The sequence below is a fragment of the Pygocentrus nattereri genome, chromosome 18 (genome assembly GCF_015220715.1).
Source record: "Pygocentrus nattereri isolate fPygNat1 chromosome 18, fPygNat1.pri, whole genome shotgun sequence".
NCBI lineage: Eukaryota > Metazoa > Chordata > Actinopteri > Characiformes > Serrasalmidae > Pygocentrus > Pygocentrus nattereri.
In genome coordinates, this window is record NC_051228.1 from 35,038,659 (window position 1) to 35,053,689 (window position 15,031).

The window sequence follows — 15,031 nt, forward strand, 5'->3', positions numbered from 1 at the left end:
CTGAGCTCCTCACACAGTCCCGTCTCTCTTCAGCACAGCAAGGTGCACAGAGCGCGCTCTATTCCCCCCGCGGCAAACACATGCACGCTCTGTCTGGAAGCAATCGCTGTTTCATCAGAAGGCCGTCTGTTGTAACGGAGTGGCCGGGCCAGGGGTCAAACGTCACACTTGAACCCAAACAAACCCCTTCGAAATAATAAAATAACAACAATGAGAGGTTATGTTCTCGGAAATTCTATTTTGTGTCAGACTGAGGGAGCCGAGCGGGCGGATAAATGACTAACTTGTCAGAAATCACTCAAACATCACGTTGTAAATGATCTCCAAACAGAGCAGGAAACCCAAGCACAGCTCCGGTGTCCAAGGTCCAGGCAAAGCTTCTAAACTAAAGGAGCTTCCAGCAGAAAAAGGCTTTTCAATGAAAGCGGTCGGGATATCAGTTTTTAGTAATGGTTATTAAGAAGAACCTTTTACAGTTTGAAAAGAATTATAGACAATATAATAGAGTTGGTTCTGCTGAACTGCTTAAAGCTTCATGATGAAAAGGAGAAAAGAGCTCTCAGTGACTACAGAGAGGTTGAGTGGACCCATGCTTCCACCTAGTGGACATTTCTAAACTTTTCAACACAAACTCAGTGGCGCTTTAGCTGGCACTAAAATCCAGAAATGTCATTACAGTAAGCTTGACACAATCATTTAAGACACTTATGCTGGCATAGCTAGTATATTAACGCTCTGAATCACTTGATACATTAATGCTGTTATATTACTCAATAATAATCCACCCAGGGTGGAGTGAAACACAGGGTGATTCAAAAAGATTCATCCAATTACAAAATGATTCATTTAACTTATAAATCATTACAGATCAGTGCAGTGAACTGTAAATGGTTTAAATGAGCGTAAAGTTTATTATGTAATTTTATAAGGTCTGAATATGAACCTCCTCCAGCTGTACGGACGACATCAACACCACAGTCAAACTCATCCCAGACTGGATTGAGCGTGTCGGGCGTCGCTGCACTCACGGCTCTTTCGGTGGGATTTCGGAGATCATCCAGTGCTGTGGAACCAACACCGAACGCTCTGAGCTGTTGGAGCTTCACTGCTCCACTCTGATTGATGTGGAGACAGCAGAACGCTTTCTGCTCAGGGGTCTCATCTCCTCTCAGACTGAAGGGACCCCCCCTCTTTCAGTTGGATTGTGATTGGTTCCTAGACGCCTCACGGTTGCAAAAATATGACTTTAAAATGGGATGAATCTTTTTTGAATCACCCTGTACTATAAGCTAGACACTAGAATAGATTTTTCAAAAGTTCTGCATATGCCAATCGTTGAGATGTAAACAGTCATCCAGGGTGGTCTGGTGTGAAATGCTCTTTTGTAGAGAAACTTGAGGATTTCAAAATGTTCACAACAGCTCTAAGAGGAACAAGACGTCTAAAGAGTTTACTGCCTGTAAAAACTCCCTCACAGAAAGTTATTACAAGAAATGGTTATGTATATATTGCTAATGTCTGAAAAAATTGTGTTACAAGTTAAAATTGTGTTACAATTTTTTTAGGACAATTTTCTGGCTTAAAACATATTTTTAATACACTCATGATGAAGAGGTACATGCAGGGCGTTGTGAGGCAAAATAGTCCCCAGTAAAATTTGTGTTTTTTCCAAATTTACCAGATTTTACCATAATCAGTCACATTCAAAGACTCAGAAGACTCATGTAGGTTCAGTGGTGGTTTTGGATAGTAAATAAAATCGCTATATTTACACTGTAAACATTGCAACTCCTGGTTCCTATCACAACCACTGTAAAGGCATCCAAGTTGGTAAGTTTCTTTACAGTAAAGCACTTCAAACCAAACTCGAAAGATTTTAACAACCGAACTATGCAGAGGTTTTGATGACTGATGGAATTCCCCTTTAAGAATTTCTTTTCAATATAAGCTTTTTGTGATCAAAAAGTTATTAAAACGATAAATAATATAGTATAATCACCTATTTATAATAATTCCCTGTTACCTGAGATTTGATCACCCCCTTTCAAATATGTGGCAGTCTGTAAGTTTAACTTCATTATCCATATAGTACAGCTGTGCCGGACATTACGGAGTTAAACGCAGCTGTGTTCGTCACTCTGGACACATCTAAGGTTTCTTCATTTTTCACAGCTTCCTACTTATTAGTTGAAATGTGCAAAGTTGTAGCGCGATAGCATCGTAACAGTACCATCTCACGTTTTACTGAAAACAGAGATCCTGAACTTTTGAATTGGGATTCCAAAATTTTCAGCACGTTTAAAGTGTCTTGATGTAACAGGCTTTAGAAGCGCTGGTAGACAAACTACATATACAGTGTAACTCAGTCCCACAAAGCAAATGCGAACGCACTGTAGAATATGTGACGTCACTGCTCAGCAGCATTTACTGGACATGTTTAAACAGCAATAAACCAAATGTCCTTTATGCCACGTTCAAAGTCACTTAAACCCCCTTTCCTCCCCGTTCTGATGCTCGGTCTGCACTTTAGCAAGTTATCTTGACCACCTGTACATGCCTAAATGCACAGAACCCCTGTGTTCTAAAGTGTGTGCATTAACCTAAGTGTCTGTTGAGTGGACCTCAAGTTCAACCTCCAGCCCACTCAGCCAACTGAACGTCTTGGTGCTGCAGCAGGGCCCACCCACCAACCTCCAATTTTATTTTGAACCCCTTAAAATCCCAGGCTTATTATACAGTAACTACAGGGACTTCAATGCAAACTGGTTGAACTATTCTTAGGTTACAGCAGTGTGTAACGCAACATTGGGCCTTGTCTTCAGTTCAGGGCTTAAGGTACCTTTCAACACAAGAATGAGGCAGAAACAGGCAAGGTATTTTTGCAAAACAGCCACTTTCACCGCACCTAGTACCCTAACAGCAGATTAGGTATTCCTGAACCTAAGTCACTGCATTAATGCAGTTTTTAACAGATATATTTCTAAACACAAGTTTCCATTTTAGTTTCCAAAAGCTTTTGTTAATGTTAATAATACTGGTTAGAACATTTCTAGTAATTTAGCTACCACACATACACTCACGGGCCACTTTATTAGGTACAACCTGTTCAGTTGCTCGTTAACACAAATAGCTAATCAGCCAATCACACGGCCGCAGCTCACTGCATTTAGGCATGTAGAGGTGGTCAAGACAACTTGCTGAAGTGCAGACCGAGCATCAGAACGGGGAAGAAAGGGGATTTAAGGGACTTTGAATGTGGCGTGGTTGTTGGTGCCAGACGGGCTGGTCTGAGTATTTCAGAAACTGCTGATCTGCTGGGATTTTCACACACAACCATCTCTAGGGTTTACAGAGAACGGTCCGAAAAAGAGGAAATATCCAGTGAGCGGTCAGTTGTGTGGACGAAAATGCCTTGTTGATGTGAGAGGTCAGAGGAGAACGGGCAGACTGGTTCCAGATGATAGAAAGGCAACAGGAACTCAAATAACCAACCAGAATCTCTGAGGAACGTTTCCAACACCTTGTTGAAAGTCTGCCATGAAGAATGAAGGCAGTTCTGAAGGCAAAAGGGGGTCCAACCTTTTACTAACTTTTACTAGTGATTGTATATTGCAACACGTGCTACCTGTTGATTTAATTAAATCTCTCTCTGAATGAACCACATAATCGGTGGGTAAATGTTTATGATGGAGTGAGAAACCAGTACAGACAGGTTCCACATGTGGGAAAGATTTATGCTTTTCATGTATGTAAATGCATGTCGAACACGTGCAACAGACTTTCAGGCCCAAAGGGACGATCAAAACTATTCTATCTTGAGTGGGTGAGGGAAAAAACGAAGAGGGCCTGAGGACATTTCTGATGAAGCAATAAACCACTGCCTGGTTTTAAATGCAGTGAGTCCTCATGGGACTCAACCACTAAACCACTTTCTTCGCAGGTATTACTGAGGCAAACGTATGGTCTGTATCACTCAGTAGATTTAAAGCCTTTAACAACCAGAATAAATTGAATCTTCTCGTCAAATGTCACCACAAAGCTGAGAGTATTTCTTGCATTTTGAGATAAAAATCTGCTTTCATTCTGTTCTAATAAAAGACAATTATTTACAAACACATTTCCACTGACACTAAGAGAGCAACACTGGAGAATGTTTAAAATTCTCTGGGCTGGTTTTCTGGACACAGTCTAGACTCATAACAGCCACACATGGAACTTATTTATGTATGAGTTGGTGTGTGACTCACCGGCTGGGCAGAGAGCAGGTAGACAGGGCTGGGTGGAGGCATCTGGCTCAGCTCACAGCTCAGGCCCAGAGAGGTGAGGATCTCAGTCAGGACCTCATACCGCCTCGCATTACTCATCTTCAGCTCAGAGAAACCAGTAGAACTCTGCACCTGCTCAGCATCCGGAGCAGTCTCCAAATGCACCTGTGGGCAAGTGGGGGTTGGGGTGGGTGAAATGAGAGAGAGAGAGAGAGAGAGAGAGAGAGAGAGAGAGAGAGAGAGAGAGAGAGAGAGAGATATTCGTGACAGGATATACACTATATTTCCAAAAGTATTTGCTCATCTGGCTTCACACACATATGAACTTGAGTGACATCCCATTCTTAATCCATAGGGTTTAATATGATGTCACCCCACCCTTTGCAGCTACAACAGCTTCAACTCTTCTAGGAAGGCTTTCCACAAGGTTTAGGAGTGTGTTTATGGGAATTTTTGACCGTTCTTCCAGAAGTGCATTTGTGAGATCAGACACTGATGTTGGACGAGAAGGCCTGGCTCGCAGTCTCCGCTCAACCCAAGGACTGCAGACCAGTCAAGCTCTTCCACACCAAACATGCTCATCCATGTGTTTACGGACCTTGCATTTGTGCACTGGTGCGCAATTAAGCATTAAGAGTTCCTTTCACTGGAACTAAGGGGCCGAGCACAACTCCTGAAAAACAACCCCTGATAAACAACCCCATGCCATAATCCCCCCTCCACCAAACTTTACGCTCGGCACAATGCAGTCAGACAAGTAGCGTTCTCCTGGCAACCACCAAACCCAGACTCGTCCATCAGATTGCCAGATGGAGAAGCGTGATTGGTCACTCCAGAGAACACGTCGTGGCTGAGTTGCTGTCGTTCCCAATCACTTCCACTTTGTTATAATCCCACTGACAGTTGACTGTGGAATATTTAGTAGTGAGAATTTCACAACTGGACTTGTTGCACAGGTGGCGTCCGATCACGGTACCACACTGGAATTCACTGAGCTCCTGAGAGCGACCCATTCTTTCACTAATGTCTGTAGAAGCAGTCTGCAGGCCTAGGGGCTCGGCTTTATACACCTGTGGCCATGGAAGTGACTGGAACACCTGAATTCAATTATTTGGATGGGTGAGTGAATACTTTTGGAAATATAGTCTATGTGAAAATAAGTTACACTGTCTACAGAGAACACACGTCTGCACATGTCAATGCACAATATTTGTTTATTGGCTGACAATGACGAATGAAAAAGAAACAACACTATTTGCACTATGGGCACTATTTCTAGGTCACTACTCAAACTAATCTTACTGAGCCTATGACAGCTTGAGTGCTCACCGTCAGTGGGCAAAACAAATACTAAGAAAAAGAAACAAGGAATTGCTCATAATATTATGCCTGATCGGCGTACATACACATGCCTTCTATAACATCACTGGCATGCAAAAAAATAATTACTGTAATCCTGTAACGTGCACTAATGTAATAAGAGCACCACCCAAATATCTGAACATTAAGCACAGCTGCTCTTCAGTTCACATTAGTACAAGCATGTCTCTGTACGTCAATAGTAAGAACTTCAGGACCTCAAATTTCATTCTACATGCCCACTCATCTAGAAGCCTGCATTCCCTTTACCTGACACAGAACGGCTTCCCCGCTGTCCTCTCCATGGGTCACTCTGACGATGACCATGTCCTTCTCCTCGGTACTCAGCTCCCCCCACAGCTCCACCTGTGCGCTGTTGCCCTCATGAGGCTCACGCTCGTATACGCTCCCGCTGGCCAGCACACTCAGTTGTACCTCCGTACTGTCCGCCTTGGTGAAGCTCAGTCTGCAGACGCTGCCCCTCTGTGCCTCTCTGGGCTTCAGTCGGAGTCCGGCTGGGCACAGAGTACTTGACAGGCCTAGGACCTTTCCACCCTGGCTCAGGTAGGCCAGGAAGCGCAGCTGCAGCTGGGGCGTAAGCGGCTGGTCAGTGGCCAGCACCAGCAGCAGAGCGCTCTCCAGCCACGGCTCACCCAGTGCCTGCTGTGGCTGTAAAGGGTAGACAGTGTAGCTGTCCATGTCGATGCACTCAGTCAGCAGAGAGCGCACATGCTTGTAACGTTCCTCGCATCCTCCCGTAAACACGAGCACGTTTGGAGGTTTTCCGCTGGCGTTCACTCGCTGGCTCTGGCCTGAGAAGTAGGGCTGCAGGACATGGAAAAAATATCACATTGCAGTTATACTGCACCATATTATGATTAACATTCACCGATCAGGCATAACATCATGACCACCTCCTTGTTTCTATGCTTACTGACCATTTCATCAGCTCCACTTACTGTATAGCTGCACTTTGTAGTTCTACAGTTACAGACTGTAGTCCATCTGTTTCTCTGATACTTTGTTAGCCCCTTTTACCCTGTTCGTCAGTGGTCAGGACCCCAGTGGACCCTCACATAGCAGGTACTAGTTGGGTGGTGGATCATTCTCAGCACTGCAGTAACACTGACATGGTGGTGGTGTGTTTGTGTGTTGTGCTGGTACGAGTGGATCAGACACGGTAGTGCTGCTGGAGTTTTTAAACACTGTGTCCACTCACTGTCCACTCTATTAGACACTCCTACCCTGTCAGTCCACCTTGTCCATGCAAAGTCAGAGACGATATCTCATCTGCTGCTGCGGTTTGTGTTGGTCATCCTCTAGTCCGTCATCAGCGGTCGCAGGATGCTGCCCACAGGACGCTGTTGGCTGGATGTTTTTGGTTGGTGGACTCTTCTCAGTCCAGCAGTGACACTGAGGTATTTAAATTCCAGCAGCACTGCTGTGTCTGATCACAGCACAACACACACTGACACACCACCACCACGTCAGTGAAACTGCAGTTCTGATAATGATTCACTGCCCAAATAGTACCTGCTCTGAGATTGGGGCTGCTTAGCTGCCCTGTATTGTATCTTACAACTTCAATCTAAAGGCAGTCGTGGGCTGGAGGTTAGGGAACCAGCCCTGTGACTGGAAGGTCACCAGTTTGATCCCATGAGCAGAGATTACGTGACTGAACTGCCCTTGAGCAAGGCACCTGACCCCCAACTGCTCCCTGGGTGCTGCCCACCACTCTGGATAAGTTCGCTCACTGCTCCCTAGTGTGTGTGTGGTGTTTCACTGTACGGATGGTTTAAATGCAGAGGTGAAATTTCCCTGCTGTGGGACTAAGGGTCATTTAATCTTGTCTAACTGCTCCCTGCTCGCTGTGGATGGGTTAGGCTGCGGGGGTGAATTTCCCTATTGTGGAACTAACAAGTGTGTCTCTTAATCTTAAAATGAATGGGTAGGGCTAAAGTAAAGGCTATAAGCTGAATAGATGGTTACATGTAAATTAGTTGTTTTTTTGTGACATTGCAGAATCAATGAATTCACAACAAGCTGTTATTGCAGCTTTGTTTTCATACGTATAGTCCATATACGGACTGGGGAGTGAACGCTTTGAACTCCCTTATTTTTTAAAAAAATGTGGAAATTCAGCTATGATGTGGATTTTTTACGATTTTAAGATTTAATGATTTCTTACAGGGCTTGTTTGCATTGTGCAGCTTTCTACAAGAACCAACACTACAAAAAAAAAAAAAAAAACATGCAATCATACCGAAAAGCTCTCGCCTGCTTCCTCCTCATCGTCCATGCCCATGCACTCATAGTCATCTGGCAGGTCGGGAATGTTCTCCACTGAGGCGTACTTCACTGACAGAATGGTGCTGTTCTCCAGCTCCAGGCACTCATGGCAGCTGGACAGGTGCAGGTGGTGGCCCTCCATGTGGTGGTGCTCTGCTGCGTGCTCTGACTCCACCTGCTGGTCACGTAAAGGTCTGCGCTCACTGCCGCCACTGGACGCGTCCGAGTCACGCCGCACGGCTGACAAACGAAGGCTGCTTTTCCTGCGCACCTGCAGCACATCCACAGGCCCCTGCTCACACGGAGAAGCGGCGGACAACACAATCTCTTTCGGCGCACTGGCGGGGAGTGACTCAAGCTTTTTCTCCTTGTCCGACTTCTGCTTTTCAAAGAGTTCTTTCAGCGCAGATTCCCTGAGTAACACCGCTACCGGACAAAAACAAACAAAGAGGAATATAATTAAATCATAAAAACAACACGGTGACCTCAAAGTAACTTGAACGAGCACTGAAACAAAAAGAAAAATCAGCCAAATATACCGCAGTAGAAGAGATCAAGTCAAACTGTTCACAGTGGTGGTGATAGGAACCAGATGTCTGAAGAGCTTACTGCTCTCAAAGTTCCCTCACAGAAGGTTATTGCACGGACTGGAAATGCTGACTGATGTCTGAGGCACTGAGGTGTTTTAAAATCCATCACCACCACTGGCAGTTCCCATTACCAACACCGCAACATAAGTCTGTGTTTCTCTATAGTTAACCAATCCACATCAAAACACTCTGAATGACTGTTTATGTTTGTGCCTTTTTCGTCAGCTCCACTTACTGTATAGGTGCACTTTGTAGCCCATCTGTTTCTCTGATACTTTGTTACCCCCTTTTACCCTGTTCTTCAGTGGTCAGGACCCCCATGGACCCTCACAGAGCAGGTACTATTTGGGTGGTGGATCATGCTCAGCACTGCAGTAACACCCACATGGTGGTAGTGCGTTAGTGTGTGTTGCGCTGGTACGAGTGGATCAGACACAGCAGTGCTGCTTGTGTTTTTAAGTCTTTAGTGTCACTGCTGGACTGAGAATAGTCCACCAACCAAAAACATCCAGCCAACAGCCTCCTGTGACCCCTGATGAAGGACTAAAGGATGACCAGCGCAAACCGTGCAGCAGCAGATGAGCTGTCGTCTCTGACTTTACATCAACAAGGTGGACCGACAAGGCAGGAGGGTCTAATAGAGTGGACAGTGAGTGGACACAGTGTTTAAAAACTCCAGCAGCACTGCTGTGACTTTGAAAGAGAGTTCTCATTTTTGGGGATAAGAGAAGCTTCAGTCGCTGCTCAACATGCTAGTGTTTCTATAGGAACAGGGACTAAATTAACATCTGCATGTAGACATCAATTAAAAGCTTGGACACTGGGGCTGCTCGGTTAACGACTTCAGTGGCAGAGAAGTCATCCTTCACTACATTATCCACAAAGGGGTGGGTGCCTGAGTGCTGCACACCGAGTGAACGGTACGGTACCCCTACAGTGAAGGGGGATAATGGCTCTGAGAAAATGACACTGAGAAAGAAATAATTAAACTAACAAACTATTTTTTCCGGTATGAGGCCATTTTCCATCTGCAAACGATCTTCCAGAAACGCCACTCCCAGAGTGCTGAAGTTGTCCAGGCTGGCCTCAGCCACTGCCCTATAGGGCTGCCCTGGACTGCAGGCCAGAGGAAGGCAATAGTCCGACCACTTCAGCCCCTACAAAGAACATTAAACAAATGAAACAGTCAAAAGTTAGAAAAGAGCTGTTATATTTGTGAAATGCTCACTAATAAGCTTTTGTTAACAGATTAAATACATGGCAATGACCAAGTAAAATACATGACTTAATATGTAATAGGCAGAAGTCCGAAAGAGTGACAATACACAGAAACATTCAAACTATCAATTAACACACGTTTTCAGGTTTTATACTATTCTCAATCACAGTACTGTCTCTCTCGTGTGTGTGTATATATACACACACACACACACACACAAACACATACATACATACACGTATATGTATATACACACACACATATATGTATATACACATACACACACACACACAAACACATACATACATACACGTATATGTATATACACATACACACACACACACACACACACACAAACACATACATACATACACATATATGTATATACACACACACACACACATATATGTATATACACATACACACACACACACACACACACACACACAATTTGCATACTGTGTATTCAAGCATATATAATTTTCAGATTACAGTGACAGTGAGTAATGTGCAGTTGTGTGTTGCAGTACAGTTACATTGCATCCATGCTAAATGGCCTACTTTCTTATTCACTCTTTGAGGTGATTGGTCCGCTCTCTGTCCTGCTGTAGCCTCTATAATAAAGGCAATATTCTCAACTCTTGGACCACTAATCAGAGAGGACCCCAAAAGCAGCGTCCACTTGCTGAGGTCATCACATGCCTGGGTATAACAACAAAACAAACATGCAGTTAGAGAGAAGCCCATCACTCAACTGATTACGTTAGAGAATTGTGAGCATTACTGATGCACTTGAGTAGTATTAGTATAGTGTTCAGAAGCTTGAGACCAAAAATGCTTCTATTTTACATTCCTTTGCAAGTTAACACTTTTTTCATTAGAAACTGTATGATCAGCCTCACAATTTGGGTCAAAAGTAGAATCTTTCAACCTTTACAGGAATGTTGAGCTGACACAACTCCACAAGTCAGTAAAAAAAAAAACCTCTGGCAAGTAGATTAGATCCACTTGAACATGCATTTAAACAGAAAGTATAAGACCAAAAAAAAAAATCGATTTCATAAATTTGTGTGAGTTTGAAAAGAGCAGAGTTTCAAAAACGTCTTCGATTTAACTGCCAGAATGTTTCTTTGTTTTAATTTTTCAAGATTCTAAAACTTTCTATTGTTTATTTCCAACAACAGAATAAAAGGAAATAAGATGTTCAATGTGGTCTCCTACTTTTGGACTGTATAAACAAAGTAACACTATACAGAACAAACAGGATGCTCACTCACTCATTCACTGATTAAGTCACTAATGCTAAGCTCCCACTGTAAGCAATTCTCCTTTGTTTTTCCAGTTTTGATCTTCAGCAGTGACGGTCCATTTGTCCACTTTTTGGCCAAGAAGACCAGCACCCCCACTTGGGGTTTTAGTTAGTTGGTTATGTTGTTATGTATGAATCATGCCAAATGTTCCCACTTAAAGCTCACAGGCTACAGCAAAAACTGAAAAGTGGTCTGGACTGCATTTTTAAAAACTGGGTTCCATGTGACTTTTTGTGATCCAATTCCAATTCAAATGAAGCAGATTTGGACTAACAGTGTGAACACAACCCAAAAGGTTTTTTTCAGAAATGTGATTTCACATTAAAATTACTTACAAATATTGAAAATATCCCAACGTGTGTGTTTTCTGTTTGGCCGTCAGATTAAAATCTGATTTTATCTGGACCTCAAGGCCACTAGGGCTACAGATGCGAATGGGCGTTTGACCCACCGCTTTTCAAAGTACTGGGGTGACGACCCACCACTTTCTGATTGGGTTCAGATCAGTTGCATCCCATGAGTCAAACACAAGGCCTGCGGGTCAAGTCAGGCCTGTGACACAGTCCTGATCTACCTGTGGAAATATTTTAATTTTCTATCCTTATTAGCCCATTTCAACCTGAGATGCACTGCAACATAGTGTGTGCCCAGACCCCCATCAATAAAACAATTGATCAACCTAAAACGATCGATTCAGTGCCTATTATGGTGTTGAAGCTTTAGCATATATTGACTAAACAATGGCTCGTTTGGGTCGTGGCAAAATGTAAAAACAAAATAAAAACACAGCTGACCCACAGATTTCAGTTAGATATTTCTTACTGCTACCTTCGCTGGCGCACCTACCGGGTTTGGTGCAAACCAATCAAGCTTTTTCTTTAGTTCAGTCCATTTTGACGTGTGAACGCCCCACTTACATGATTGCCCACTTTGGGGGCAGTCATGGGCTGGAGGTTAGGGAACCAGCCATGTGACCGGAAGGTCGCCGGTTTGATCCCCAGAGCCGACAGCACATGACTGAGGTGTCCTTGAGCAAGACACCTAACCCCCAACTGCTCCCCGGGCGCTGCGGACTGGGCTGCCCACCGCTCCGGGCAAGTGTGCTCACTGCCCCCTAGTGTGTGTGTGCTCACTAGTGTGTGGAGGTGAAATTTCCCCGTTGTGGGACTAATAAGGGTCACTTAATCTTAATCTTACATTCAAGTTCACGCTAAAGAACTGATCCGTGAACTGGTGACCCCTGCTTGAGCCTGCTGCTGGCGGGATGGTCAATGGACCACGCCAAACAAGGCGAATCAACACCAGAGGCTGCTTTTCTCAGTGCACGTCAGCGCTGTACTGCCCACTGTCAATTTTTACAGTTCACTCTTTACAGACTGTCATACAGCTCCTGCAGGTGAGCCATATAATAATAGCGAAGACACGCTTTAAATTTGGCCTCATGGATCACAAAGTATTTCTAGCCAAGCATCAGCGACCTGACTGGTTAAAGCGAAATTTGTGAACCAATCTCAAAGAAGATTAGATAGAAGATTATTATCATTGCTTTGTTTCTCTGATACACGTCGATGTTAATTGTCTGTATTTTTATATTTTCATGTTGGTAAAGTAACAGAAAAAAAAAAAAAAGACACTAACAGCAATTAAAAGTTGAAATATTTCTGATCAATAAGCACCGTGTGAGATCTTTCTTACCGACTGCTATAAGGCTCTACAATTCTCCTAACTGCAGAGACAGTACTGATCTCTTGCTGTCTGAAATGTGCTGAACCTCATCACTATATCTCCTCTCTGATTTACACACACTGTGCAATATATCACAACTATTACTGTAATGACACTTTTCACTGTAATATTGAGGCAATTCAGAGTTAACCACGTCTTTAACACGTGCTGTTAGACGACCTCACACCACTCAGTGCCTGCTGTCTTGACAGCGAATCTGTCTCATATGCCATGTAAATATGTAAACAGATAAACTTTTATAGTTTATTTTATTTATCTTGTACTTTAACTGATGTCTAGATTTACTTCTATTTTGTATTTTTCTGCACAGTTTATGTAAGTTTATGTGTAATTATATGTCTTGCTACTGAAACAGATCAATGAAGTTCTACAACTCTGTATCTAAACAAACACCTTCATCTGCAATCTGGTCCATTTCAGCTGTTGTGGTGTGAAAACAACCAAATCTCAAAAAGCCCTACTGAGTGGTTTTATGGAGACATGTTATTAAAAGGACATGAAAGGCAGTTTCCGTTACTCAGCCAATGCCCTAGTCACGTTTGGTCACTCAGCCAATGCCCTAGTCACGTTTGGTCACTCAGTCAATGCCCTAGTCACATTTGGTCACTCAGCCAGCCGCTGGACTTTTGGAAGTGTGGCACCACCCAGGCTGGATATGCAAACAAACTGGATTTGGGTTGCCAGATTGTCACGGTTTTAATAACGTCAAAAAGTATGAAGACCCCCCCCCCCCCCCCCCCTTCAAATCAATGAATTCAGCAACTTAATAGTGCACCCACTGATCAGGTGCTCAAATGAGCACACACTGCTTGTACACTTGCATAATCTCCATAGAAAAGCACGGACATGGATGATCTGGAGCAGCTCATGACCCTAAGGTCACCCTGCCACAATGACATGCCTTCAGTATGAATTTGAGTGATGTTTCTGATCAAGAACTCATCCTCCAATATCAACACCTGATCTCGCCAATGCGCCAATAATGGAATACAATCAGATCCTGACAGCAATGTTCCATCATCTAGTGTAAACCCTTCTCAGGAAGGTAAAAGCTGGCACTGCTCTCTGTGTCCCCCCGATTCCAAGACTAGCAGCTGTCTATACACTCTGGGTCGCGCAGTGAGCCCGAAAGTGGTTTGGACCGGACTCGAATAAAAGCGAATGCACAAATAAACCGGATTCGGGCTGCGTGTGTGAACGCGCCTCGGGGCCGGACCGAGCATGCACCGGTGCGGGAATCACCTGCGGCTCGGTGATGTAAATGGCCTTGTTGCCCCGCGTGAGGAAGGCTGCGGGGCTGCTGTGCTCGCGCAGGGCGCAGAAAGCCACTCCGCTCCGGCTCGCGCTCAGCCGCCTCAGCGCGCTGCGGATCACCGCCGTGTAGCACTTCTGGAAGCGCACCCACAGGTAGACGTAGCACAGCGTTATCAGCATGGTCAACGCACGGGGAGCAGCGCCGTCCCGGAGCGCAGACCCCCGGCTCCCACCATCACACTCGCTCGCTCCGGCATTTCCGCGGCGAGCCCCCGCCCCTTCCCCCTTCGTCATCGCCTCGAGAGCGCGTGCGCGTGGGCATTTCGTTTCGCTGTCTTTCATTATCATTATTATTTTTATAATACGTTATTTATGGGCCCAGTGGTAAGTCTTTTACGCTTACAACTCGTTTAGTCGAGAAAAAAAAACCGCTCTTTTTACGTTCCTAGTTTTTTTTTATCGACTTAAATTTGGGTCGCATGTCAAATTGCTTCATCCTCCCTACGTAGTGCACTAGACAGTTCACGAAAGAATGACTTTCACTCCAAATGAGTGCACTTGTGTACTTTCAGTCTAAATCTCAAATTATGCCGCATTTATTTTAACACATAGCGGCAGTCTGGCAGCCTGCTCGCAGGCGCCTGTGAAGTGCACTAGGCAGGGGATAGGGAACCACTTGTGGTTTGAGCTGTTATTAATGTACATTAACGTGCATACACGAACCAGGAGGACTGTTAATTATACATCTTTAGATCTAGAAAATAATTCGTTGTTTATTATACATTCTAATGTGTACTACTTGGTTTTTTCAATAGTGTAATTAAATTAATCATAATTGAATTCAGTCAAATGAATGGACACATGCATACCTACATAAACAGTAAATGCTGTTCAGGGCAGCCAGTTAAAGCTTAAATATCACTGGTGTCAGAGGAAAACCTTGTATCTCCAGACTGGTGACTTTACAGGAGAAAGAAAAAAAATACTTTACTTTTAATG

At 44.1% G+C, this 15,031-nt stretch overlaps 1 protein-coding gene across 2 annotated transcripts in view; it reads right to left on the reverse strand.

The window, feature by feature from the left end:
* The window catches only part of hlcs (holocarboxylase synthetase (biotin-(proprionyl-CoA-carboxylase (ATP-hydrolysing)) ligase)), a 51,594-nt gene extending 37,297 nt beyond the window's left edge, over positions 1-14,297 (reverse strand). The window contains exons 1-6 of one of the 2 annotated variants that reach the window (XM_017691382.2): positions 14,021-14,297; positions 10,284-10,424; positions 9,498-9,660; positions 7,888-8,339; positions 5,895-6,449; positions 4,248-4,430 (exon numbers count right to left, since the gene is read on the reverse strand). In XM_017691382.2, the coding sequence (XP_017546871.2) occupies positions 4,248-4,430; positions 5,895-6,449; positions 7,888-8,339; positions 9,498-9,660; positions 10,284-10,424; positions 14,021-14,212 (1,686 nt within the window). In that variant the 5' untranslated portion in view covers positions 14,213-14,297. The remainder of the gene's footprint in view (positions 1-4,247; positions 4,431-5,894; positions 6,450-7,887; positions 8,340-9,497; positions 9,661-10,283; positions 10,425-14,020) is intronic. The other variant, XM_037547537.1, reaches the window with a different exon arrangement.
* Positions 14,298-15,031: the final 734 nt, after the last annotated feature.